We start from the raw sequence: 27,198 nt of genomic DNA, 5'->3' as shown, positions 1-27,198 counted from the left end.
AACATTATTTTTATTGAAGATAAAAGAAAACAGTAATTTTGAGTTATTATTTGATTTAAAAAACAAGGGAGTAAAATTTAAAAAAAAAAATAATAAAAATAATTGAAATTTAATATTAATAAAAAATTATTTAAAATAAATAAATAAAATTGAAATTTAATATCGATAAAAATTATTATATCAAACGCTATTATTTAAAACGCGATATTTATAATATAATAAATTAAAATAAAACGCGACTAATCAATTCATATTATTTCGATTATTCAACATTTGATTAATTTATTCTACTTCAATTATTCTTATTCAAAATTCGATATTCGTTAAATTAATTCTATTTCGATTATTTGGCGATTCTTATTCAATATTACATATATTCTAAAATTATTCAATAACAAATTATGATAATAATTAACAATAGGATGACAAAGTCGAATCACATACTAAACCGTTTTTTTAAAAGATTTGGAGGGAGCAAGGCAAGATAAGATTTTACAACCAAAATAACTATCATTTATCAAGACGAAACTATGAAAGATTTTATGATCAAAATAGATGGGAAACTTGAACACAAAAGATAAAGAGAACCTAGGCGGCGTTCCTATAGAGGGTGGAATGTTAAATATGGATAATTATTATTATAATGGCTATTATTTAGCGAAAATTTTTATATCTTACATTCATTTAATTAACAATTTTTATATCTTACATTCATTTAATTAACACCATTTTTTCATTTAATTGTTTAATAGATTTTTTTATATATATAAAGGATATATTTATATATAGATTGGAAGTTAAAAATATAGTTAAATTGTAGTTTAATATTTTTTAAATACATTATATAATAAAACTTATTTGTTTATTGCCTTGATCCCTGCCAACCTTTTCACTATCCTTTTAAATATAATTTAAAAGGTTTAGATATTTCAGCAAGCTCATAATGCCATAATAATTAATTCATTGTAAATAATGGAGGTTTTAATTAAATTTATTATCTAAAAAATAAATTCTTTATATTCACAAAATATCGATAGTAGTTAGTAGAGATAGATTAATTTAAGATATCCTTTATAAATTATTTGAAAAGAGTATTAATAAATAAATAGGTGAAAATAATGATAAAGAGACATCGCCGCCGAAGGTGGCGGGGATTTTTTAGGGGGGTAGGCAAAGGTTTTTGAAGGGGGTTTGCATCCAGTGAAAATCCTGTCATGTAGACGCTGCATGAGTTAATCAATATTGACCCCTATATATTTTTAGAGGTCTTTAAGCTCACATATTGTAGACCTTTGGTTATGACATTTTAAAAGAATATTTTGGTTTTTTTTATAATTTTAAATACTTAATAACTTTCTTATTTTTACTTTCAAATTATTATTTATAGTTATATTATATTTAATATCACCCTGTCCCAGTACTCAGCCAGCTTAATAGTGAATAAAAAAAATATTTTAATACTATTAAATTAATATATTTTATTTTGCATATAATTTTAATTATTACCAAATTATGACCTGTTACTATAATCATTAATTTTTAAATACAATTTCCTTCATTTTGTAATTAAAAAAAATCTTGAAACGGAAATCCCCATCCTTATTGGTTCTTTTCATAAGATATATTTCTGAATTTTTAAAAAGGGCGAGATATCTGGCCGGGTCTGAGAATTATGCCATTTGCAGTCTCTATTACTTACGCTTTTGAGGAGATAAGGGGGAAATTTATATTAGCTTAAAAAATATTAATGAGAAGTGACTTTTCAAGAAAAGAGAACCCCCCCCCCCCCCCCACACACACACACATAGGCCAATTCTAAGCTTAAATCATGATCGAGACTAGGATGATAGTACTCGGTTAAAAATTCTTTTTATCCTTTTAATTCGACTCAAAACCTGCTAAAAATTTAGTCATTTATCACCCAATACTTGTAAAGTAAAAATTTCCTTAGTAGCTGTAAATTTTTTTATAATTTGACATTTAAAATATTAATGAGTCAGTATTGTATGGAATATTTTAATGAGTCGAAATCCCAGCCATCAATACAGTGAATGTTACTGAATAGAGTAAAAATTTAAAAACAAACATATATTAATATCAAGATTTATATTAATTTGAAATGTTTTTATTTAAAAAAATAGATATATTAAATAATTACATTTATAACCAAGGGTTTGCCTAATACAAAGGGAATTATAGTTTTGCCGTCAGGGCGTTTTTTATTTAGAATGTAGGCTCAAGAATAAACGAAAGATTTGCCTTATTGAGAAATTTAGCAATAAGTGTGCTTATCTTGTTGCGTCGATTAATTTTTGATATTAATTTACAATGGAGTCCATGACGTCCAAAATAGTTTGCGCAAATATATTAGTTTAAAAATGATATGCCTGGGGTAGGAATCAAGCTATTCATGGCTGGAGTTGTGGAAATTAAGCTTCCTGAGGAGGGAATGATGTTAGCAAATTAAGGCTTCGTCCATGAAACTATCATTTTCAACTGAAATGATGTGTCTTACGGATTTTGTAAGGGCGTTATAGCAAATCTCGGTCCTAAGCTTCTCAATTTGCAAAGAGTTGCCAGGAGATATAATCGGATTCAATAATTCTTAAAATGTTTTGTTCGTGTTCATTTAAAATTGTACAATCGAGAAAGCCCTTCAGGTATTTAAAAAATATTAATTTTGCGAAGTTAAAAGGGCATTTTTATATAAAAAAATGTTTTGCCGTACTCTAAATTTAATCTCATTAGATGCCCCCCCCCCCGCCCCTCAAAAATTTGGAAGCAAATCCTCCGAACATGTGAACATGTAGACACTTTCAACCAGTATCTATTATTATCTTTTATTCTATTTTTAACTTAAAAAATTTCAAATGTGCATAAAAATGTTAAATGAGAACATTTTTTATTTATGTTGATAATAAAATATTGTAAAAGAAAACATCTTGCTTTCCTATGCTATAAAAAAATTCTTTTTGAAATTTATAAAAAAGAGATTCAAAATGAACACTATTGAATTAATAAAGAAATTTTGGCAGGAGATAAAAAGTGGTACTCAGACCTTTTTCAAAAACTAGAAGAAGGGTGGGGGAAGGTGAAAATAAACGAATAGCGAGAGGGCCTTTAGATAATCCGTGCATACGGATGAGCCAGCTGTAGTGCCATTTTATGGTTTGAACGTTTGACTAATCGACGACTACGAAAAATATCGATTTTCTATGGTTCACACCTTAATTTAAAATGTTTAATATATACTTTACCCATTAATTTCAAAAAAAAATTAAAAAACGAATATGACTATGGTTCATCTTAGCTGAAATTTTAATTTAATGTTTGCAATATATATTTTTATTCCTTTTGCTACAAAAATTACTGAAATCCTAAGTTAACTTGTTTATAATATAAATATTTTACTCAAGGTGATTGTAACTTTTCTATGGTTCATCTTCGTTAAAATAATAATTAATTACAATCCATATTTTAAACCATTTACTTCCAACAATTATAAAATTCCAATTTATTAAATTTGACTCACAAGGAATAATATTTTACTCAAGGTGATTGTAACTTTTCTATGGTTCATCTTCGTTAAAATAATAATTAATTACAATCCATATTTTAAACCATTTACTTCAAACAATTATAAAATTCCAATTTATTAAATTTGACTCACAAGGAATAATATTTTATTTAATCTAATTTTAAAAAATAAAATTTTAAATAATTATAAAATGATCTTAACTAATTATTTGATCGCAGAAGATTTATTATATAAAAATGAACAAGAATTAAAATAATTAAAGATTTTATACTTTCAAAATCACGAGAGCTCTAGATCATTAATGATTTTAATATTTCAAAATCAGCAAATCAAAATCTTTGAAAATAGCTGTTCAAAATATTTTCAAAATAAAACGGGTACAAAGTTCTAAAAAATTGTGTATGATGGGCGGGTGGTGAAATTTTTAAAAGAATGAGCGGGCTAAAAAGATATTTAAACTAAAGGTCTGCATTGGGCGGGTTTTCCGCCCGCCATCTAAGTGAATGAGCGGGTTGGCGTGCTAAAAAACTCTAAGAACGGGAGCTGGGTGGGAGAAATATTTAAATTTTTTTTAAAATTTAAGTAAATATTAATAAAAAAATGTTCTTATGAATTATTTTGGAAAATTAAAAAGTCTTTTTGTTATAGACTAGATTTTTTTCTAAAAAAATTTCCTATACATTTTTTACAGAGACCTGCAGAGGAACCATTTGCACGACCCGGCCCGGTTTTAAATTTTTTAGGCCCGGCCCGGTTTTAAATATTTTAGGCCCGGCCCGGATATTTAAAAAAAATTTTTTACGGCCCGGCCCGGATTTAAAGATTTAAGGCCCGGCCCGGATAAATTTAAAAAAATTTTTTTACGGCCCGGCCCGGATTTAAAAATTTCAGGCCCGGCTCGGAATTTCTTAAAATTATATTCGACCTGGTATATACAAAAATTCACCTATGAGGTATTTTACAATATTTTTCAGCGAGTATTATCGCTTATTATTTAAAAAATACATGAAAAAAGCTAATATTTTGAGAATATTATATTGAATTTATAAAAATTATAAAATTGTTATTTATAAAAATGGATATTTTGAGCATATACTATATTTTTTGCATTTATAAAAATAAAACTAATATTCATAAAAATGGTAATAATATTTTGAGCATATACTATATTTTATATTGCATTTAAAAAAAATAAAACTAATATTTAATTTATATAATATATTGTATTTAATCTATTTAATTTATAAAATAAAAATAAATCGCTATTTAAAAAAATGCATGTATAATAAATAGTATTTTGAAAATATAATCTAATTGCATAATTTTTAAATATTTTATATTACATTTAAGGTTGGTTTTTCAGGTGTAAAATTTTTTTATTAATTTTCATGAATTTACCATCACATTTATGTCTTTTTAGATGTGATGCACCATCATTGACGTACGCAGCGATAGGGGGGGCAAACCCCCCTCCCCCCATCAAGCCAAAATGCAGATGCCGGACATATAATTTTTTATATTTTAAATTTTATTATAATTATTCATATCTATTTCTTTTTAAATTTTTATATTATTACCTTTTTCATTTACTAATTTACTTTATCAATTAATTTCATTTTCAAGTTTTCCTAGTGGCGTAATATTTATCTATTATTTTTAAATTTCCCGGTATTATAATTTTCAAATTTCTAGTCATGGATATTAGACTTTTTTTAAAAAACGCTGAAGGTGAAAATCATGCCAAAAAGCAAAAAAGTATAGTATGATAATTTAATAAACAAAAGCTGTGAACTGACGATTTCCTCAAAAGAATCAATTCAAAAGGGGGTTATGATTCCCATTTCATCAATAATTGATAAAAATAGGATTAAAATTGCAAAAGAAAATAGAGGCAAGATAAAACTAACTATTGAGGCTATTTTATATTGTGGCTTGCAAGGCCTAGCACTTCTTGGCCACAAGGATTCAGGAAGCTTAAATTTTAATAATAATGATAACGAAGGTAATTTCCGTGGACTTTTAAAATTTAAAGCATTAGGAGATCCTGTATTAATGGAGAGCCTCATTAGTACCAATAAAAATGCTACTTATCTCAGCCCTAGGATATAAAATGAGATAATTGATATTTGCAACAATATCATTTTAGAAAAATTGATTGTTGAAATCAATTTTGCCCCATGCTTCTCAATTTTGGCAGATGAGACTACGGACATTGCTGGCATTGAGCAGATGTCGTTGTGTGCGCGATATGTAGATACTCATAAAAACATTATCAAGGAAATGCTTCTCCAATTTATTCCTGTTTCAAGCATGACTGGGTCTGCTTTAGCTGATGTAATATTTGTGAATCTTAAAAAATTAAAAGTAATAATTAATCTTATTATATAATTATTTTAAAAAATATAGCTAAATATAAATATGATACATGGGCAAGGGTATGATGGAGCACGTGCAATGAGTGGACAATTCAATGGGCTTCAGGCATTTATTAAAAAAAATGCCCAACAGCTATATATGTCCACTGTGCTGCCCATTCACTCAACTTAGCAATATCGGATTCATGTTCTTTACCATTGATATCAAATTGCTTAGGTTTTTAATTATTAAATTAAATTTTTTATATTTATATCAGGTAAAATATCTAGCATCTATGAGATGTTTAGATACCCCAAGCGTCAAAATATTTTGAACAGAATGATATCTGAAACTCCTTGCCCAACAAGGAGAAAAAAATTGCAAAAAGCTTGTCCAACAAGATGGAGTCTTCGACATCAAGCAGTAACAGCTTTTATCGAGTTAGAAGAGCCGATTATTAATGCTCTTATAGAAATATCACAATGTCTGAAAAAGATATTTCTTCAGAAGCAAGCAAGTTACTGGATTCAATACTTATACCAAATTTTTTTTTCGCATTAGAATTTATTAATAAATTATTTAATTATACAACTATTTTATGTAATACTTTTCAAAAACCTGATATTGATTTGATTGAGATGATGAGAATAGCAGAGACAATTTTATTAAAACTCAAAGAAATTAGAGCTAATGCTGATGAGGAATTTCATATTTTATATGTTAATGTTGAATCAAAAGCAGAGCTATACGAGTTCAGTATTCGTCTCCCTCGACTTACAGTAAGGCAAACTTATCGTCCAAATATTAATATAGGGTCAATAGAAGAATATTATAAAATAAATGTCTTTATACCTCTTTTGGATACATTTATAACCCAAGTAAATGAAAGGTTTTTAATTTATCAAGAAACACTTATCAATCTGCAGATATTACTTCCGCAAAAGCCCTCTGAACCTTTTTCAGATGGTGATAGAAAAAAAATAAAATATTTGAAAGATTTTTATCATGAAGACATTAATGTATTTCATGATGCTTTATTAGTTGAATGCCAACTATGGTATAAAAGATTAACTATGGTTGATATAGTCCCAAAAAATGCTATGCTTTGCATCATTTCAAACATCTTTTAGATTATTTTCCTAATATACTGAAATTATTATATATATTAGCAACTCTTCCCATTAGTATTGCAACTAATGAGAGAACATTCTCTTCTTTAAGAAGATTAAAAACGTACATAAGAAGTACAACTTCTGAAAGTAGGTTGAATGATCTGGCCCTTTTGAATATTCATACGCATTTGACGCCAAACACGGATGAGATAATTGAAAAATTAGCTCCCTCCCAACGAAGATTTGATTTTACATTATAAAAATATAATGTTTCTATAATATTTTTTGTGCTATCATTTTTTAATGTCTTAAATATTTTTCTTTTACATAAAAAATATAATTATTCATATTTTCAACATTTAGATTTTTTATGCTTTATATATAAATTTTAAAAGCTCAAAAAAATTTAAATTTCTATTATGGATTATTTATTTTATAGTCATCATATCCTGGTTATATCTACTTAATATTTTATAATTCAGATTTATTTAAAGTATTTATATGCCGCCGGTTATATTCGTTTAATATTTTTTAAATCAAATTTATTTTTATATATCGGTTTATATATTTAATTTTTTATAATTCATATTAATTTAAATTTGTATATTAGAAATAGTTATTAGTCCTAATAAATTTATGCTTGATATTTTTAAATAACAATAATTTTATTTTAAAAAATTCTAATTATCCCCCCCCCCCCCCACACACCAAATTCCTGCGTACGCTACTGTGTACCATGTTTATAATTATAAGATAATATACTTGAACAATTCTTACATTGTACGTAGCCAATGTTTTTTTTATTTTCATCTATGATGATGTTAAATTTAGCCCATATTTCAGATTTTAAATTATTATTTGTATTTCTAAAAGAATAAATATTATTTTTAATTTTATTAATTATATCATTAGTAATTTGTGCCATGATATTCCTTTATTTGATTGTTTTGGTAAATATTCTAAAAATTTAGATATGAATTATAAAAAATATATTATTAATACTTGAATATTGGGGCTTATTTAAGATATTCTTTTATTTGATTGTTTTGGTAAAATATGTTGTAAAAATTTAGATATGAATTATAAAAAAATATATTAATACTTTGAATAAATTTGCAGGAAATTAATAATTAGATCGATCTGTGGGTGTTAGGTGTGTTAACCATCACCCAATATTATATTAATCATAACTATAATATAATCTTATAACCATTAACTCATAATGTAAAAATTTTTATAAAAAATATTAAGGCCCGGCCCGGGTTTAACAATCTTAGGCCCGGCTCGGATATATTAAAAAAAATTTTTTTAGCCCCGGCCCGGATATATTTTAAAAATATTTTTTTAGGCCCGGCCCGGGTATATTTAAAAAATTTAGGGCCGGGCCGGGCCTGTAGGTCTCTGATTTTTTATATTATAAATTAAAATGTCCATTTTTGGCATCATAAAACTTATTTCTGAAAATAAATAATTATTTTTGTATATTAAAAATTAAAATTTCCTAATATAATAAAACTTTTTTCTTAAAAAAATTAACTTTTTTGTGTATTGAAAATTAAAATTTCCTTTTTTGGAAATAATAAATATTTCTGTTTTATTTTAAATTATAAAACTTGTTGTAGAAGTGTAATGCTGAAACTGAATTTTTTAATAAACTTAAAAAATTGAAAGAATGGCCATAATAAAATTTTATAATAAGGGATTGGGTTAAAATATCTTATAAATAATGGGTGGGCGGGTAAAATATTTTTTAGATTAATGGCCGGGCAGGAATTTTTGAAAACTATGAGTGGGCTAGGCGGGCGGGTTAAATTTTTAAAAACATTGAATGGGCGGGATTATTAGCTAATAACCCACGTGCAGACCTCTAATTTAAAATATTGGTGGGTGGGTTTTATTTAAAATCATTTAAGTAAACATTAAAAAAAATAGGCTCCCTGAAATTTCAACATATTTAATACCAAAGTACCGATAACTGAGGATGTTGTAGTCGGAAGAAATTAATTAGGTAAAAAATATATCGAAAACATGTTGGATTTAATTCGCAGGGAGAATATAACATCAATGTGGATGAAAATTTGATACCCGTTCCCCAAAAGCAAAGAATTATTAAATTATAAATGCAATATTTGAAATAGATAGCATACTTGTCAAAATTAAACAACATATGGAAATATGTGGCTGATACAGTAGAGAGCATTTCCTAATAACATAACAAAATATTTAAATCTTAAAATAACGAGTTTTTGAATAATTTAGCAAGATTTTAGGCTACTTAATTTAGTTTAAGTTTACAATTTATATAAACAATAATTAAATTTTATTTATTATTATTGGTTTCACTTTTTATTTAAATATCTCTCTTACAAGAAAAAGATTTATTAAAGCTATCAAAATTAGCTAGAAAAATAATGGCAATTTCAAACCAGTAACTAGCATTGCTGAAAGGTTTTTAGTATCAATAAATATTAATTTTATATTATATAAATATTTTATTAGATCAAATAAATTCCTTATCCGTAATTTAAATTGAATATTTTTTTATGCTTATAAATCAATTTAACTTTTTCTGTAATAATGTGGCACTGATACTAAATAATTTTTTTTATTAGACTTTATATGGGCGGCGTGTAAATAATGGGCAGCGGGAAATGTTTTTTAGACTAAAGGGCGGGCGGGTATATTTATTTAAAAACTATGGGCGGGTGAGGCAGGCAGGTTAAATTTTTTAAAAATATTTGACGGGCGAGCTTGCGGGCTAAAAACATGCACATTGCAAACCTCTAGTCTAGATACTATTCTAAATTTAAAAAAATTTGAAACAGAGATGGATGAGGCTGATGACATAAGCGAAATTGCACTAGAAAGTTTTCTTAATAATATTTAGCATAACATGTTCTACAACCGTTGAACAGATTCGGAAAAATGATAAAAGTTATAGCATTCAGCTTTAAAAATTATAAAAGCAGTTTTCTAAGAATGCTATAATAGTTTGGAAAATAAAAATATGACAAGTAAATTTTAAAAATGCTCTCCCGTACAGTTGGAATGGTAGCACTACAAACCTCAGTCGACAATTATATAAAATAATTTGAAAAGAAAATGGTAGCCTTTGGTCCACTACTTTTTTTGAAATCAGAACAACAGTTAATTAATTGGTTGATAAATTTAAAAATTATTATATAATTGATTTAATTAGTACACGATTTTTTTTACATAAATTGGACATATTAAGTCTTATAGCGTTGAGACGTACAATTGTATATCAAAAATTAATGTTTCTAAAAATTTGTTTTGTGACTTGTTTTCTTTTTCTGAAATATGACTACTTGCAACATCTTGATTTTTAATAATCTAAATAAAACATATTTACTTATTAAAAATTTTATATTATGCTGTTGTTAAACGACTAAAACATGACTCAGTTGAATTTTTGGTCAAATCTCAGACTCCTACTCGAGTTTTTGGTCGGGTTATTCGACTAAGACTTAGTTGTAAGAACTCGACTATTTAACAACACTAACCATTACAATATAAATATGCATTCGATATATGTTAAAACAAAAAAAGTAAATATATATTTAAAAAAAATAAATAAAATAATTGACTAATAATAATAAAATTCAGATATTAGTATCACGTCATTACTACAAACTTTTTTTTAGTGAAGAGATATTTACGAATGCATCTTTTAGCGAAATAATTACCAATAACGTTATAGAGATCTGCATGAACAAAAATTTCCGAAATAAACCTGACCAGAAAGGAATAAAACATTCCAACCCGACCCAACTCAAAAGTTTTTTTTGAATTCCCCTTAAAATTTATTATTTATTAGTACGTTTTAAGAAATAACCCAAAATGAACAAAATTCTAAAATAATATACAATAAAACATGATTTATTGATATCACTTCTGAAATTTAATATGTGACAAATATTTCCAAACTAGATCACCTGGAAAAAAATCCCGATGCGATATAACCAGGGTTGCCAAATTCATTCAAATAAAAAGCTAAACATAATTCAAAAAATTTTTTTTATAACAAATAATATTAATTTTTTTCAGGTGATTGCTTTTTTAAATGAATATATCTAATAAGCAACCGTAAAATAAAGGAAGATAGATGGTATATTATTATTTTTTAATATAAAATTAATAGATATTATCTAAAAAATAGTATATATTTTTATTTATATTTTTCAAATGATTCTGTTATTAATTAAATTTTTATTTTTTGTTACATATTCCTTAAAATCTTTACAAGTATAATTAAAATTATGTTTGATCATCAATTCTGCTTCTAAGGCAGATAAAGATAACCGATTACGATTATCCCCTCAGAAATTTTTCATTAAACCAAATATGCGCTGTGAATCAGAGTTTGAATGAGGTAATGAGAATATGATACTGGATATTTTTTCAAAATTTGGCGCAATATTTGAAAAAAAGTACTCAATTGTTTTCATGAGCCAAATTCGATATGTACATATTTTGTTCAATAAATGTATAGCAACGAATTCCTGAAATAATTCATCTAATTTGATATATTTTATATTAAAATTCGAGCTTCATAATAATTAGATTTTCCCATTTATCATTTTTTAAATTCATATTTTTTTTCTAATTAAGAAATATTTGTTTTAATGAATTTATTTGCTTCATTTTAAAATGATGGGATTTTAAATGGATCATTATAATTTATAAAATTTTGTCCTATAACCGAGCCATAAAAGTTATTAATAACTTGGGCTTTTAAAGTTGAAACTAATCACTATGAATTTTGGGATTTCAATTTTTTAATTATGTTGAAGTCGTTCCTACATAAATAACTAGGCCCAATTAGCCAATGTATTTTAAAAAAATAATTTTAATATTGAATTGGGATTTTTTTGGGATAAAAAAATAAGATTTAACAGCTAAATAATTTTTACTAAGTCTTTCGAGAGCTTGTATTAATGAGAGCCTTCTTGTTGAAACAATTTGTAGAAAAAAGGACCATTTCAATATCTTGAGAATCCAATTTTTTTTTAAACAAGATACCCTGTTTGTGGACCTGCTGAATTCAGGAAACATTTCATAGCAATCATTTGTCTATTTTTTGAAGCATGCCCCTTTCTTCCTAGATTGTGAATTACATAGCACAGCAACCAATGGGGATAATATTTTCATTCAAAACTAGGGCTGTGCCGATCCACATATTTTTTACCGATCCGATCCGATATTGGTTCAAAACCGATCCGATACCGATATTTATATTAATTTTTTACCACCCCTCTTTGAACCAAATGTAATTAATAAATCAATATTTTTTATGCAGGAAATTTTACAGCATTAACTCTCCAATATTCAAGTGGATTCACTGGGGATATAATATTAATATCATCAATGTTATTCGAGTTTTCTAAATAAATAACACAAATATAAAATTAGCATTTATAAAATAGTGGGTTTCATACAAACCCAATCTTTTGTTGATTTTGAAAAATCACCCAAACAAATGGGTCAATCATAGCCCAACCAAGCAATATTTAATTTAATTTTAAAAATATATTGTCATACTTTCTATATATGGTGTTATTTTTTTAAAAAATTAAAAATAAATAAAACTTTTGGTGTTCCTTTCTATTTTTATAAAAAAACTTGTAAAATCTATTTAAAAAAATAAATAACATTTGCATTGTTTAAAAAAAAATTATTTATAAAATATTATTAATGTAAAATAGAAACTCGAAAAAATTTATTTTTTTTTAAAATATTTAAAAAAAAATTTTTTTATTAAAAAATAATAATTCAAAGTTTCATTACTCAAAAGTTTTATAAGAATTGCATTTTTAGTAAAAGGATCGGATCGGGTTTTTTACAGGTATCGGGCCGATCCGATATTTTTGAAAAACGCCAAATATCGGGACCGATCCGATCCGATATTTAATATCGGCACAGCCCTATTCAAAACTAATAATTCCGACATTACACTTTGCCTTTATTTTGAAATTCACACTTGCGTTATCGGAACAAAAAGTTGTTAAATTTGATAGCGAAAAGTTATAATTTTCAAGGCTCTGCACAATCATAGATGGAATATCCTTCGATTTCAGATTTACTTGAAATAACTCTTTCTTTATTAAAATAGAGCATATTAGAATTGTAGCATTTCCATTACTTGGATGATTTTCCTTCAAATGTTTTTTTATAAACTGCATAGCACCAAACGCAAACGCTCAATTTTGAACTAATAGTTGTTTTTTTTGGTATTTTTCAAAATAAGTAATATTTTATACTTAGAGTTTTAATTAATACTTTTTTTTATAATAGACTGGCTTTATTTATTATAGAAAGTAACCCAATTAATCTAATTTTTGTTATCTAAAGAAACTTTTTAGAGAAACCACATTTTAATTAAGAGAATTTATAAAGTTTCTTAAACGACATTGACTTCGTTATCCAAGCAGATTATTTCGCTAGGCCAAATTTTAATTAAGAGAATTTATAAATTTGTTTCTTTAAACCACATTAAAAATCAGATTTAAAATTTTCTGTATATAAATTAGAAATTGAACTTTGAAAATCTCTATTTAAAAGATAGTAATAATTCGTGATGTAAACGTTACTTCAAAAAAGAAACACATTTCGTTATGTCAAAAAAAGAGAACGCGTTACCCGTTACTTGCAAATTTAAATATTTTATACAAAAATTTCCTATATATAATATAAACATAAATAATATATTACAAGATGAAATCTAATTTTTTCTTATATATATATATAATATAAATAAAATTATACAAAAGTAATATTTTATAAGATAAGATAATTTTATAATAAATTTTTAACAATTGATTTGCAAAGTTTTGATCAACACATCTTTCGCCGTGTTAAACACACGTTTAACTGGAACCGAGGATGGGGGAGGGTTGTATTATATTTAATCCTTCATTACAAAGGTGGGGTAAATAATACCCAACGACGTATATAATCTTGATAATAAAAAAACCGAAGATATTTTGGCCTGGTTTTTATAGCATTTTAATATTTCTACCAATATCAAGATTATTTGATTTGATATTTTTTAAAACATTTGCAATTGGGGTAGTCTAGGTCCCATCTTTTTTTGATGTTTTTTTTATAAAATTTATGTAATTATCATTATTCAACATTGATTTAATAAAATATATAATAAAATTTGCATTTTAATTTTTTTTTTGTGGTAATCTATAATTAAAGGAAGGTCCCAAAAATAAAAATAAAATCAGCAACTTTAGGAAAATTAGCAAAACTTTTTTGGAAATAAATATAAATCTAAGATTTTTCTAATATATATTCAAAATTTGGGGTAAAATAGACCCCACCTTTGTAGTTAAGGTAGTTTTTTCACCTTTGTTTTGTAGTGGAAGGGCTAATAAATATAAATTTTAATTGGAGGAATTTATTAAAATTAAAGAATAATCTTTATTTTGAATCAAGCTTAAATAGATCATCTTTAAAATAATTTTCATTCAGATCCTCATATTTTTTAAGAAAAAATTTAAAGTAACGAGTAACGTTTTGCGTTACAGTCACTCAAAGAAAAGAAACGTGTTACTGTTACTCGTTACCTCTAGAAGAAGGTAACAAATGGCGTTCCTTTTTTTCAATAATATAACACCAGTAACATGTTACTTTTTTGACGTTACTTTACATGAACAGTAATAATTGATAAATAAAATATTTTAAGGTAATTTACTTTAACCCTCAAAACAAAGAAAATGTCGTGATCGTGTTATTGGTTAAAGCATATTTTTTATTAGAATTTAAAAACTAAATTTTATAATCTTTATTTGGATAGATCGTTTTACCTTTTTACTAACAAACTAGACTTATTTAATGATAATTTCTTTTTAAATTTATATATAAAACAAAATAGGAGAGCCCGGGGTACATTGAGGACAGGGGAACGTTAGGTCACTCCAATTATAATTTGAACTAATATTTTATAAGACTGGAAATTTGAGCCTAACATAGATAATTACGTCATACATAATTGGGTAAAAAAATTTAAAGAAGAATTAGTATTTTAATTTTTACAGAAGAAAATGTGTTTTGGCATACCAAAAGTAATAAAAAATATTTGCAAACTTTATCGTTTATTTAAAATCTTAATAAATAGATTTTAAGAAATTAAACCCTATTTTTCAATCTGAAAAACTTTCAGAATCAATATGATTTTAGATGTTAACAGAGTTAGTGGGCTCGATCATAGTATAGTAGGGACCCATTTTATCATTTACTAGTTGTCGTAATTTTTAAAGGGATCAGAACTATCCGGGATCATCACGGGTTTTAAAGGAATAACTAAAAAAATTAGGGTTTTAAGTTAAGGAATGATAATATGGTATTATCACGTTTTAATCGTGATAAAGAGGAATCTTATTTTACAAAGCGTTTTATGCGCTTTCGTTTTATTTCTTTTTAATTTTATTGTTATTTATTAATTTTCATGTTATTTTTTTGGCCTTATGAAATAAGATATGTCTAACATAGGGTATCAATCGATAGCTAATCAAAATATCTTTTCAACTGGAGTTCAATCACTTCCCCTTAATGGGCGACTCTAGATTTATGAAAGTTCGTTTTTAAAAATGGGGAATTAATCTTTCCCAAATTAGTTCCAATCCATAGTTTCTCGCCCTCCATTTGGATAATTTCGGCTTCAATATTTGTAGGGCATAGATTTGATCTATCATTTTTATTTATTGGGATCAGTACAAGATCCCCAATGGATAATTTTATTTTTGTAAACATTATCTTGCTTATTCCTATCTTTAAATATACAATAAGCGAAGGCAGTCTAGCTAAAATATTTTCGATGCTATTGCCTATTGAGTTTGTAGTATTTTATTGTGTTGCCTATTTTATAGTTCGTTCTCTCCGAAAGAACATATTCAATATTGTAAGATAATTCGTAGGAGTTTCCCCTTTTTATTTTGTGAGCAATCACTATATCCTATGATAAAACCTACAGCCATATCTTACAACAAAATTTATACCCTGTGTTAATTTTTTTTGTCGAGATTAAAATAATTTGTGAATTTTGGAAAAGGAAATTCCATATCATCATCCTTTTACAGGGATATTACTTTGTCGATAAGATCTGTACCAAAATTATCTTCATTATTCTCTACTCTCGACATTAAAATTTTTATTTTTTTTGAAAAATATATTTACAATGCATATTTTTAAATGTAAATTTAAAATAAAAAGATTATGATTTTAGAATTAACTATAAAATTATTATAATTTTTTGCTTTTTTAATAGCTAGCTATCGCGCTTTTTATAAAAAAAGTTAGCACGCTAAAGCTATCGATACTAAAAGAAATAGCTATAGAATAACGCGCTATATTAAGAATCCTGCAATTTAAATATTTCGGGTTCAGGATTGGAACCGAAAAAAGGATTTAAAAAATTGTTTTATCTTATTCATTATTTCTTAAAATTCTATCCAAATGGAAATTTTGTTAATATGTTGAGGGCCTGGCTACTAAAGAAAGGCTAAGTCATTCTTAACGAGGTCTGTGTTTTGACAGAAAATTAATAAATATCCTAAATCTTAATTTATACTAAGGGAGATTAGGAATAAACGTATAGAAGAATGATTTTGATCAAATAAATTTTATATGTAGGCCAACCCCAACCATTAATACATTAAATTGAGATCTATCTATAATTTTATGTTGAAAGTTAATTTTAAATAATATGCAGAATAAATATGTAGAATATATTTATTGATAAATAACGGACTTCCCAAGTATTTGATAACCATATTCAACTTATATATTATGAAAATTTTATACAAATTCTGACCACCTAATTTTTAAACCCGACCATTTACTGCTATTTAATATTATAGTCATTAGAGCTTTCCATTACCTTATATTTGATACTCATATCAAATTATTATTTTAACCCTCCCTCCTCCGGACCTAATCCAACCCATTAAGAGCCCAAGGGTGAATACTATTATTTTAGTAGAAAAATATTTAACTTCAATTTTATATATCAATATTTTGTGTTGATAAAAAATTTCCTAGCCCTCCCCTAGAGCTCATTTAGAGTTTAATCATTATTACAATAAAAAAATATTTTAACAACCTTTTATTTGATACCCTTATCAAAAAAATTATTTTTTGCCTCCCCCCCCCCCCCCCCCCGACCATGCACCCTTCCCAGACCGATTCATATCCTACAACACGAAGAATGAATACTTTCAAACAAAAGATATTTAAATTAGCTTTTATTTGATACTCATATCGATATTTTGTGTTGATAAAAATATTCCTGACCCCCCAAGACCTAGACCCGCCCGGTATGAGTGATTATTATTATTATAATGGAAAAAATTTTAATTACCTTTTATTTGATACCCTTATCAAAAAAAAATTATTTTTTTGCCCCTCCCAACCATGCACCCTCCCAGACCAAGTCATACCCATCAGCACCAAGAATGAATACTTTCAATCAAAAGATATTTAAATTAGCTTTTATTTGATACCCACATCGATTAAAAATATTCCTGACCCCCAGACCTAAACGCGCCCTCTATGAGTGATTATATTATTACAATAAAAAAATATCTTAAATACCTTTTATTTGATAGCCATATATCAAAAAAAATTATTTTTTGCCACTCCACCCCCCCCCCTCCAGACTAATTCATACCTATAAACACCAAGAATAAATACTTTCAATCAAAACATATTAAAATTAGCTTTTATTTGATACCCATATCGATATTTTATTGTGTTGATAAAAATATTCCTGATCCCCCAAGACCTGACCCGACCTCCATGAGTGATTATTATTATGACAATATTTTAATTACCTTTTATTTGATACCCATATCAATATAAATTATTTTTTGCCCCCACCCTATATGCATCCCCCCCCCCCAGACCACATACCAATCAAGACCAAGAATAGACTTTCAATCAAAAGATATTATTTGATGCCCATATCGATATTTTGTTTCGATAAAAATATTCCTCACCCCCCCCCCCCCCAGACCTAAACTCGCCCAATAAGGGGGAGAGATTCACCTCCAGTTGAATAGCTCTTTTAGTTAGCTATCGATTGATACCCTATATTAGACATAATCTTATTTCATAAGGCCAAAAAAATAACATTAAAAATAAATAATAAATTTTTTAAAAAAATAAAGAAAACGCGAGTAAAAAGCGTTTTAAATTAAGATTCTTCTATATCATGGTTCAAACGTGATAATACAGTATAGTTCTTTATCCTTTAAAAAATTGAATTCTTAAAGAAATCCCTTTAAAACTCGTGATGATCTCGGATAGTTCTGTCTGATCCCTTTAAAAATTGCCATATTATATATAGGTGAAAATAATCTAATCGTGATGCATTATTTTTTTATGTAAACTAGGACGAAATTTTTTTTTTACTTACTACTGAAAATCAATAAATCATTTGCGACTAGATTTTACTAACTCCATATACCATCGACCGTGACAACCTCCGATTGGGAAAATTTAAATCTGCTATAATCCAGCGTTGCGGCGAATGCCGTTCCTTATATATTTTTTATAATTTAATTTGAGACTTAAATCCGCACTAATCCTGCGGTGCGGCGAATGCCGTTCCTTAATGATCAATGTAATTTTGGACTTAAATCCGCTCTAATCCTGCGTTGCAGAGCACTCCGTTCCACGTATTTTTTTGAGTTAACTTAAGTTTTAAATCCGCACTGATCCTGCGGTGCGGCAAAAGCCCTTTCATTTCATTTTCACATTTTATAAGGGCGAAATCTGCATCGAACCTGAGGGGCGGCTGCTGCCGTCACGGTTATGTAAACGACCCACTAAGGGACTGCCGTCGCCTTAATGAATTAGCGATGTTACTTACCCCTTTTCTTTTAGTATTTAGTACGATGTCCAAAATGCCCACAAAATCGGGTCCCCCTGTCACCTTCTCCGAAAGTGCAGACCCATCGAACTCAGTCGATCCCTATCCCTCCCCGACGGTTGAATGTTTACGGTCACTGCTCCTATATTTCAATAAGATTAGCTAATTCTAGATTTTAATTTAATCTTTTATATGCAATGATTAAGGTAAAATTACATTCCAGTCCTTTATAGGCTTAATGAAATTTATTTATTCTTATCCTGGGATTTCTCACTAATTGAAATAATATCATATTCAAGTTAATAAATTTTAAGTATGAAATGAATATTTTATTATTAATTTAGTATTGTGAATAATGATTCTATTTTAAATGATGAGAACATTATTACAATGATAATCTATATACAAGTTAATAATTTTTAAGTATGAAATGAACATTTTATTATTAATTTAATATTGTGAATAATAATATTATTTTAAATGATGAGAACATTATCACATTGAGAATCTAAAAACAAGTTAATAAATTTTAAGTATGAAATGAACATTTTATTATTAATATAGTATTGTGAATAATATTATTTTAAATAATGAGAACATTATCACAATGATCTCATTGTGATAATCCTATTCCTCACCATTTAAACTTTTGTTATAAATCATTTAATTTATATATTATCATGCATTTTATTTAGGTTACAGAATTGACCTATCAAGTGGCAGTATAATATAAAAAAAATTGGAGTAAATTTAAAATGGCGGACGATGATTGGTTCTCTGGTTTTATAAAAGAAATTTATAATTCTCTATACGATCTCCAGAAGCTACAAGCTTGGCTAGGGCCTCTAGTTTTAATAAAACTAGTGTGGATTTATTTTTTAGCCTTAACAAAGATATTCTTGATAAATATAAGCTATCATCATCAGCATTATACAATATGGATGATTAACAAATATACAAAATCCCTGTAAAATAATAACTCAGAAAGGTCAAAAGCAAGTTGCGTTATGACATCTGCTGAAAGAGGAACTCTAATAACCATTCTGCAGGAAATTACATAACGCCTGTGTTCCTTTTCCCAAGGAAAAAGTTCTTTGATCATAATATAAGAGATAGACCTAATGGTTGTATAGGCCGCTCAAATGGATCAGGTTGGATGCAAGAAAGGTAATTTATGGATTATTTAGAATATAGGATCATGTGAGGCCACTACCTAAAAGTCTGTGTGATTCTAGACAATCATAGTTTGCACCAATTTCTTGGTGCTATTGATTTTTGCTTAAAACCTGGCAGTATGCTATCCTTACCTCCATATACCACTTATAAAATGCAACCCCTTTACAGTTGCATTTTTGGGCGATTAAAAAAATATTTTAATAACTTCGTAGGCTAATGGATGCGCAGCAAATCAAATAAAATATTTAGTATTTATGACATTCCAAAAGTAGTAAAAGATATATTAATCTCCCTAACTATTAAAAACATTATTAATTCATTTGAGGTAACGGGCATATATCCTTATAGATATATTTGAAGAAATGAATTATTTACCCATAATTTTTAAAGAAAATAGTCAGACAACATTAGAAAAATCAACATCTGAACCATTAAATATTTCGAACCCTGTAAATTTAGAAAATAATACCTTACCAGCCTCGGAGCCACAACTTCTCAATATTATAAAGATATAAGTCAATATAAAGAAGATAATTTATTTGATATTGAGAATATATCCACTTCCTGAATTATTGAGAATAATATAGACAACAAAAGAAGGAAAAAATCTGAAATATTTACATTTTCCCCTATAAGAAGATCCTATTAACAAAATAAAAAAAGTAGAGACAAAATCTCAAAAAACTTATATTACCTCTGGGTAATAACACAGGAAATGAAAAGAAGTCCAGATTAACTAAAAATATAATAAAAATATTTGCATTATTTATCACAAAAAATATTAAAAAAATTATAAAAAGGAAGATTGGTACCAATGCATGGGTTGTGGCACACGAAAGTTGTGCCAAATTTAATAATTTTTTATGTGCAATAAATATAATTAAATACCTATCTTTCACTATGTTTATGTTAAAAAAAAAATTTTTTTTTACCAAAATAAATTTCCTAAATTTTGCTTTTTTTAGTTATTGTGGTTATGAATTACTATATTATCAATAAAATCAAATGTGTTATAGTCTCTAGATTTACTGGATTACTGATTTTAAATTTATTTAAACCTCTATTTTATGATTGTCCCAAACAGAGTCTGTCTATGTTAGGACAAAAAAATTTTTTTTTAAATCCAATTTTCTAAAAAAATATAGTCTTTATAAAATATATTTTAATTATTTCAAATAGCCATACTTTTGGGATTCAGAAGATGTTTTACTTATTTTTTGACTTTTACATGAGCCTTAATCTATATCATAAGTAAAATTGGAAGACAAATATTTTACATTGAAATTGTCTAAAATTAGATATTGTTAATGATATATAAGTCTATTAATTTTAAAATTATTAAGATTTAAACGAAGAATGTTCCAACCATCCCAGGTATCCCCTAATGTTTCTAAAAATTATTATTTATAATGTTAAAAATTTTAATGGGGTAGGAATTTTAAAATCTTGGGAAATTTACAGTAAGTTTTGTCTTTTTGATAGTCTCACGCAATTTGGAGGGGGGGGGGGGCAAAAAACAATGAATCAGACTCACGCCGATTTAAAAAATGGCGAGCCAAATTTTGAGCCGATTTTTAAATAATAATGCTAATATTATAATTTAATATTAAAGGATAATTTTGAGTTTTATCTTAAGCAGGTGGCCAGGGGGGGGGGTATTATTAGGGTAATGCTGTATAGCGTTGAATTATTGATTTATTTATGTGTTGTAGTTAAAATATTAGATGGTGTCATAATTTATCTATATATTTTTAAAAAAATTGTTTTCGAAAAGTGTTGTGACCGAGTTGATGAATGCGTATATCATCCACCGCATAGATACGGATGATAAATCCAGCAATAACCAGTCAGAAGTCGAAACTCTTAACTCGGCTTAAAAGGAGTAATTAATTTTTTTTTGTGGGGTAAAAATTTGTTTGAGTCAACTCAAAAATTGGATAGAGTTTAAGGAGCCATTTTAACGACTTTGAACTCGAATCGGAGTGGCGAAAAGTCACCTTTTAACAACTCTAGTCATAACTTAAAACTTACTAAGAAAATTTATTGGAAAAATTATAAATGACTTTACTTTTAATATTTTTTTAAGTTTTATTATAGTTTGTTCTTTAACCATTATTTTTCGTAAGATATGGGTAAAATCTTGATTCACGTTATTTTTGTGCAACTCTTTCATTATATTGTCTAATAAAAATGATATAATAAATTGTCGTATTAAAATATCATTACCGTCAGAACTGGTTTCTTCCTGAAAATATGTCCTTAGCAAATAAGATAGTATAAATAACAAGCATTCTAAATTATCTATATATATTAAAAATAAAAACATATATTTATAATTTAATAACTTATTGAAGTGATAAATCTTTCATCTAGTTGATTATATTTCGGTATAGCTAGTTTTCTAAATATGATAGACTTTTCTTTACTGGAACTATATAGTTTGGATAATCCAAATAACTCGATCAAAGTCTATTTATAGTCAAATTAAACAAAATACTTTATACTTTAAAATCAGATACCGCCAGATATTTTTAAATTGGCCCATCCAATCCGATATAAAATGATGGGGATAAAGAGTTATTTATACGATATAATTTAGTTATTATTAAAATGAGATCGGTTGTCAGCCATCAGTCTATATTAACTTCATATCGGTAATATAGGATGTTAATAAAGGTATTGCGATTATGTCTAAATCATCTTTTTTAATTTCCCACGATGAGCATGAGAAAAAAAGATTGATTTTAAGGGTATTCTCAAAAAAAAATGCAAATTAAAATGACCATTATTTGTAATTTATATAGGAATGAGAAAATTAAACTTGATCCAAATTTTTCATATTTTGATCGATTAAATTTGATTGCAGACGGTCCTGCTCATTTTGAATTAACAACAATTTATCGCATAAAAAGGGTAGCAATTTGAGAAATATAGAAATATCAAACAAATCTAAATGATCTTTAGAATAATTTAAGGCATAGATAAATTACAAAATTGGGACATTTTGAAATCGACCAAATTGCATTTCAAGAGTGAGGTAAATGTTTGTGATTTACATATGGTTTGATCTATTAAAAAAATAATTTTAAATGATGTAAAAAACATTATTACAAAAAAACAGGATATTAAATGTGACTCGATTTAAAAAAGAATCAGCACTGTGGATAATTTCATTTCGGTTTTGAGTAAGTAAAATTGTGAGATCAATATTAACGTCAGTCTTAAATTTGTATATAAAAAAAATAAAGTTATTACTTAGTAATTTTATATTTATTCAATAATAACTTAAAAATAAAATATCTTAATTACTTTATTTGTATAATTAATGTAACCGAAAAATTGAAATCAATTTATCTATCTTTATATAAACTGGTTATTCGTGTTGGGACTCTCTTAATAATAATCTTTAAAAAAAAATATAATATTGTAATATAAAATTACATTAAAATCATTCAGTGAATTAAACTGAGGGAGATTAAAATTAACGATGTGATAGTTCAATATTTTATTCATGGAAGTCAAGGAATGATCGTAAAAATCTCTGATATTCAAAAATTTTGATTTTGAAGTTTGTATTAATCCTTTAATAGCTATTGATATTTCTTCTGGAGAAGTTACTTCAGTAAAAAAAAGTAACAAAATGTATCATTATAAATAAAGAAAAATTGAAAATATAATAGCTTTTCAACATATATATATATATGTATCAAAAAAAGAAATTTACTATTAATGCTATAAAATTATAAATGTATAGAATTCACGTGCAAAGGATTACAACAAATTTAATATATTTTATTACCATTCAATATAGCTATACAGAGTGAAATAATGAATGTTATTAATTCCAATTCAATTATAGTTGAATCAACAGCTAATTTTTCATTTTTTAGCAATAATTTATCTTTGTTAGAATTGATGTTAAATGTCAACGAATTTCGGTGATTCATCCAAAAATCTACTACCTTAATTTTTTTATATTTTCAAAAATTATAAATTATAAATTAAAATTTAATAAATATAATGATATATTATAAGGTATAAATTATAAGGAAAAATAACAACAAATGAGTAAACTATTCATTGCAAAAATCAAACATTTATTAAAACAAAGGGTAGGAAGAGTTGCTAATATATTAATGGTAAACAAAATGCAATTCATTGTAAATAATATAAGAATAATATCTAGCCAAATACTCTTAGTTTTAAAAGGGATCAGGGGTAGACCTAAGAAATCTGTAGAACGACTTGAAGCTCACTTTATTGTGTTTTAAGTCAAAATTTAATGGTGCCTCTAAAATTAACTCAGCAAATATAAGCAGTAGTATAAGCAAAATAAAATTAACTTCACGCCATAAAGAGGATAGAAGAACAAATTATATAAATTAATATGCCATTATAATTATTAATTTGCGATTCAAAAAAATAGACTACAAATAAAATAGAATTTATATATTTTAAACTTTATCATTAAATTGACAATAATTTTATTTCGCCAAATCCTAACTGCCTATTTAATTATTTATTTTATAAACTGCAAAATATTTTATATCTCATTATTCTAATTATTTCTTAAGTTCGAAAACAAAAATGTTTATTATTTTTTTACTTAAAAATACATATAAATCAATTATTTTCTCGAGTTGGGGGCTAGGAAAATATTTTAGTTATAATTTTATTAATTATTAGATTATTTCTTATATTTTTATTATCGGATCAGGTCGGGAATTTGGAATTAATTTTATGTCGGGTTGTGAATATTTCTTTGAGCATATGATAGGAATGCGTTATTTTAAAGGTAAGAGAATATTTGAAATACCAATTAATTAGCCTATCATTTACAAAAATCAATAAAATTTTAAATTAAAAGGTTTTAATATGAAAGGAGAATTATACAGCGCGATAAAAAAATTTGACTGAAAAAGATCAAGCTATAAAAGGATATAAAAGTTTGTAAATACTTGTAGACACGTTTTCATATTGTGTTGAACTATCATATTTGAACACAACAAGACTTTAATCAACTTAAAAGTTGGTATCAGAATAAAATCAGTAAATTTCGATTCAGCATCTGGGATATTGTAAGAGGTAGATAATATCTTGGATCTATAAAAAAATAGGCAAATTTACTTAATTTATAAATGATGTAGTAACAGGTAAGTTATTATTCTGTGATGGAAAATAGAATTTGTACATAAAATATTATATGAATTCTAAAAATAAAAAAACTAATGTTAGAAAATATTCCAGAGATGCACCGATACTCACCGTGTAGGTACATTCAGTTTCAACTAGGGATGTATTATTTTTTACTGAATCGGATCGGTCCGATATTTCACCCATTTTAAAATATCGGTTATCGGCCAATATTATAAAATTTCCCGATCCGATATAAAATGTCGTCTTTAACAAAAATAAAATGTTATAAAATTTTTAAAAAAATTTATATAAATCATTTATTTTTATAAATAAAATCGAAATCCATTTTTATGTATATATTTTTTAATAATAATAATTAATTAATAAACATTCTGCCATATTGTTATTTTTTTGCGCATTCTGTTTATAAAGTGTGCGATAATCTCTTTAGAATCTGTTTTTAGTGAAGCATGCTACACGTTTACAGGTCTATCAATGGCAAGGAATATGTAGATGATGACGGAAAACGATTTATATTAAAAGCGAAAATGTATCAAAGATACGTTAAAAAATTGCCTACTTGAATGCCCTATATACTCAAGCTAACAGAATTTACTAACCCGAGAAATGGATTGACGACAAGATTATAAAACCTGTAGAGGAAGTACGCTGGGCAAGTCCACTTACTCCAAAAGCACGGTAAATCCTGTTTTGGAGGACTAAGTACCCGATTCCATGGATAAACACCTAATATCAAAATTATCAAAAGGAAAAAAATTCACCAAAATAGATTTTAAAGAGGCCTTCTTGCAAATTCCGATCGACATTTTCCGTCATCATCTACATATTCCTTGCCATTGATAGACATGTAAACGTGTAGCATGTCTTCTATATTATCATAATATACACGTGCGATCGTCCTTGATTTGTGTCGTACGTAAGTGTAATCATCGTTGATTGCATCATAAAATCGTCTAATAGTATACTTTGATGGTAATTTTATAACTAAAAGGTAGTTCTTTTCTGCCACCATATTATTTTATCTTCATTATCTTCTTTTATCTCTATATCGACAGTGTTTACGTTGTTAGAATATCTGAGTTGATTATTATTATTGTTTTGATTTCTATTATTATATGATTGGTTGTAACTTTGATTATTGTTATCTCGAGGTGTGTATCGTGATTCATTTTGTTGTCTGTTAAATCTATTATTATAATCACTATAGTATCGATTATCATTATTATTATTTCTATTATTGAATCTCGAATTAAAGTTGTTTCGATATCTATAGTTGTTTTGGTATCGCGGGTTGAAATTTTGTTGTCTTGGGTAGTAATTGTTTTGATACCTTGGGTTATAGTTGTTCCCTTGATAGTTATTCCCTTGATAAATGTTCCCTTGATAGTTGTTCCCTTGATAGTTGTCTGCCACCATATTATTTTATGGAAGGCATTGCAAACAAGGTACGAGTAAAACAAACTTTTATTGAAAAATTTATATATCTGTTTTTTACAAAAATATATTACACTTTATACATTTTCAGTAATCAGTTTTTGTAACTATTCACAAAATAAAATGATACAAAAATAAGGTTTTTAGTATGTTAAATAAGAAAAGACAATTTTAAACTCTTTAACATATTAAAATAGAAAAGACAATTTTTAAAAGGTATTTTGATGAATATCATATAATATAAAAACCTTCAAAAAATATAAATATAATATGACATGTAAATTAGTCATATTCAACAGGATCAATAATAGGCCGATATCAATTTAATATCGGATCGGCCTCCAAAAAGTGGTATCGGTACACCCCGAATTATAATAAATTAAAATGACATAAGTTATGGTATAGTTAAATTATAGATGTTATACTAATAAAAAGTATATAAAAAATTAAAACCATTGGTATCTTTACAGAATACAAAATTAGATATGATATCGAATAGGTAATCGGCCGATATCAATTTAATATCG

The 27,198-nt window shown here is 26.5% G+C and overlaps 2 protein-coding genes across 2 annotated transcripts in view; both read right to left on the bottom strand.

The window, feature by feature from the left end:
* Positions 1 to 9,636: 9,636 nt before the first annotated feature.
* On the bottom strand, positions 9,637 to 23,601 carry LOC135928479 (uncharacterized). The gene is made up of 8 exons (XM_065464942.1): positions 23,522 to 23,601; positions 23,192 to 23,300; positions 23,071 to 23,148; positions 22,902 to 23,029; positions 22,426 to 22,549; positions 22,307 to 22,381; positions 22,149 to 22,261; positions 9,637 to 10,359 (listed from the first exon to the last, which is right to left on the bottom strand). The coding sequence occupies exons 1-8, from the start codon at positions 23,591 to 23,593 to the stop codon at positions 10,243 to 10,245; spliced, it is 816 nt and encodes a 271-aa protein (XP_065321014.1). The 5' UTR covers positions 23,594 to 23,601; the 3' UTR covers positions 9,637 to 10,242.
* Positions 23,602 to 23,862: 261 nt separating this feature from the next.
* LOC135928702 (uncharacterized) overlaps positions 23,863 to 27,198 on the bottom strand; it is a 42,073-nt gene continuing 38,737 nt past the window's right edge. The window contains exons 19-20 of the mRNA XM_065465159.1: positions 25,039 to 25,183; positions 23,863 to 24,042 (exon numbers count right to left, since the gene is read on the bottom strand). Of these exons, the coding sequence (XP_065321231.1) occupies positions 23,863 to 24,042; positions 25,039 to 25,183 (325 nt within the window). The remainder of the gene's footprint in view (positions 24,043 to 25,038; positions 25,184 to 27,198) is intronic.

Source organism: Gordionus sp. m RMFG-2023, chromosome 4, assembly GCF_954871325.1.
Source record: "Gordionus sp. m RMFG-2023 chromosome 4, tfGorSpeb1-WG-v2, whole genome shotgun sequence".
Lineage (NCBI taxonomy): Eukaryota > Metazoa > Nematomorpha > Gordioida > Chordodea > Parachordodidae > Gordionus > Gordionus sp. m RMFG-2023.
The sequence above is the reverse complement of the archived record's forward strand: the minus strand, read 5'-3'. Positions and strand labels throughout refer to the sequence as shown.

What these genes read in the sequence shown, in the direction of transcription:
- LOC135928479 (XM_065464942.1), bottom strand. Translation starts at nt 23,593, where the DNA reads ATGAATAAAATATTGAACTATCACATCGTTAATTTTAATCTCCCTCAG. An exon ending in ATTTAATATCCTGTTTTTTT is followed by an intron (nt 23,149 to 23,191) that starts GTAATAATGTTT and finishes TTTTTTTAATAG; the next exon opens with ATCAAACCATATGTAAATCA. An exon ending in AACTTAAAAAAATATTAAAA is followed by an intron (nt 10,360 to 22,148) that starts GTAAAGTCATTT and finishes TGTTTTATTTAG; the next exon opens with ATTATTAAAAATCAAGATGT.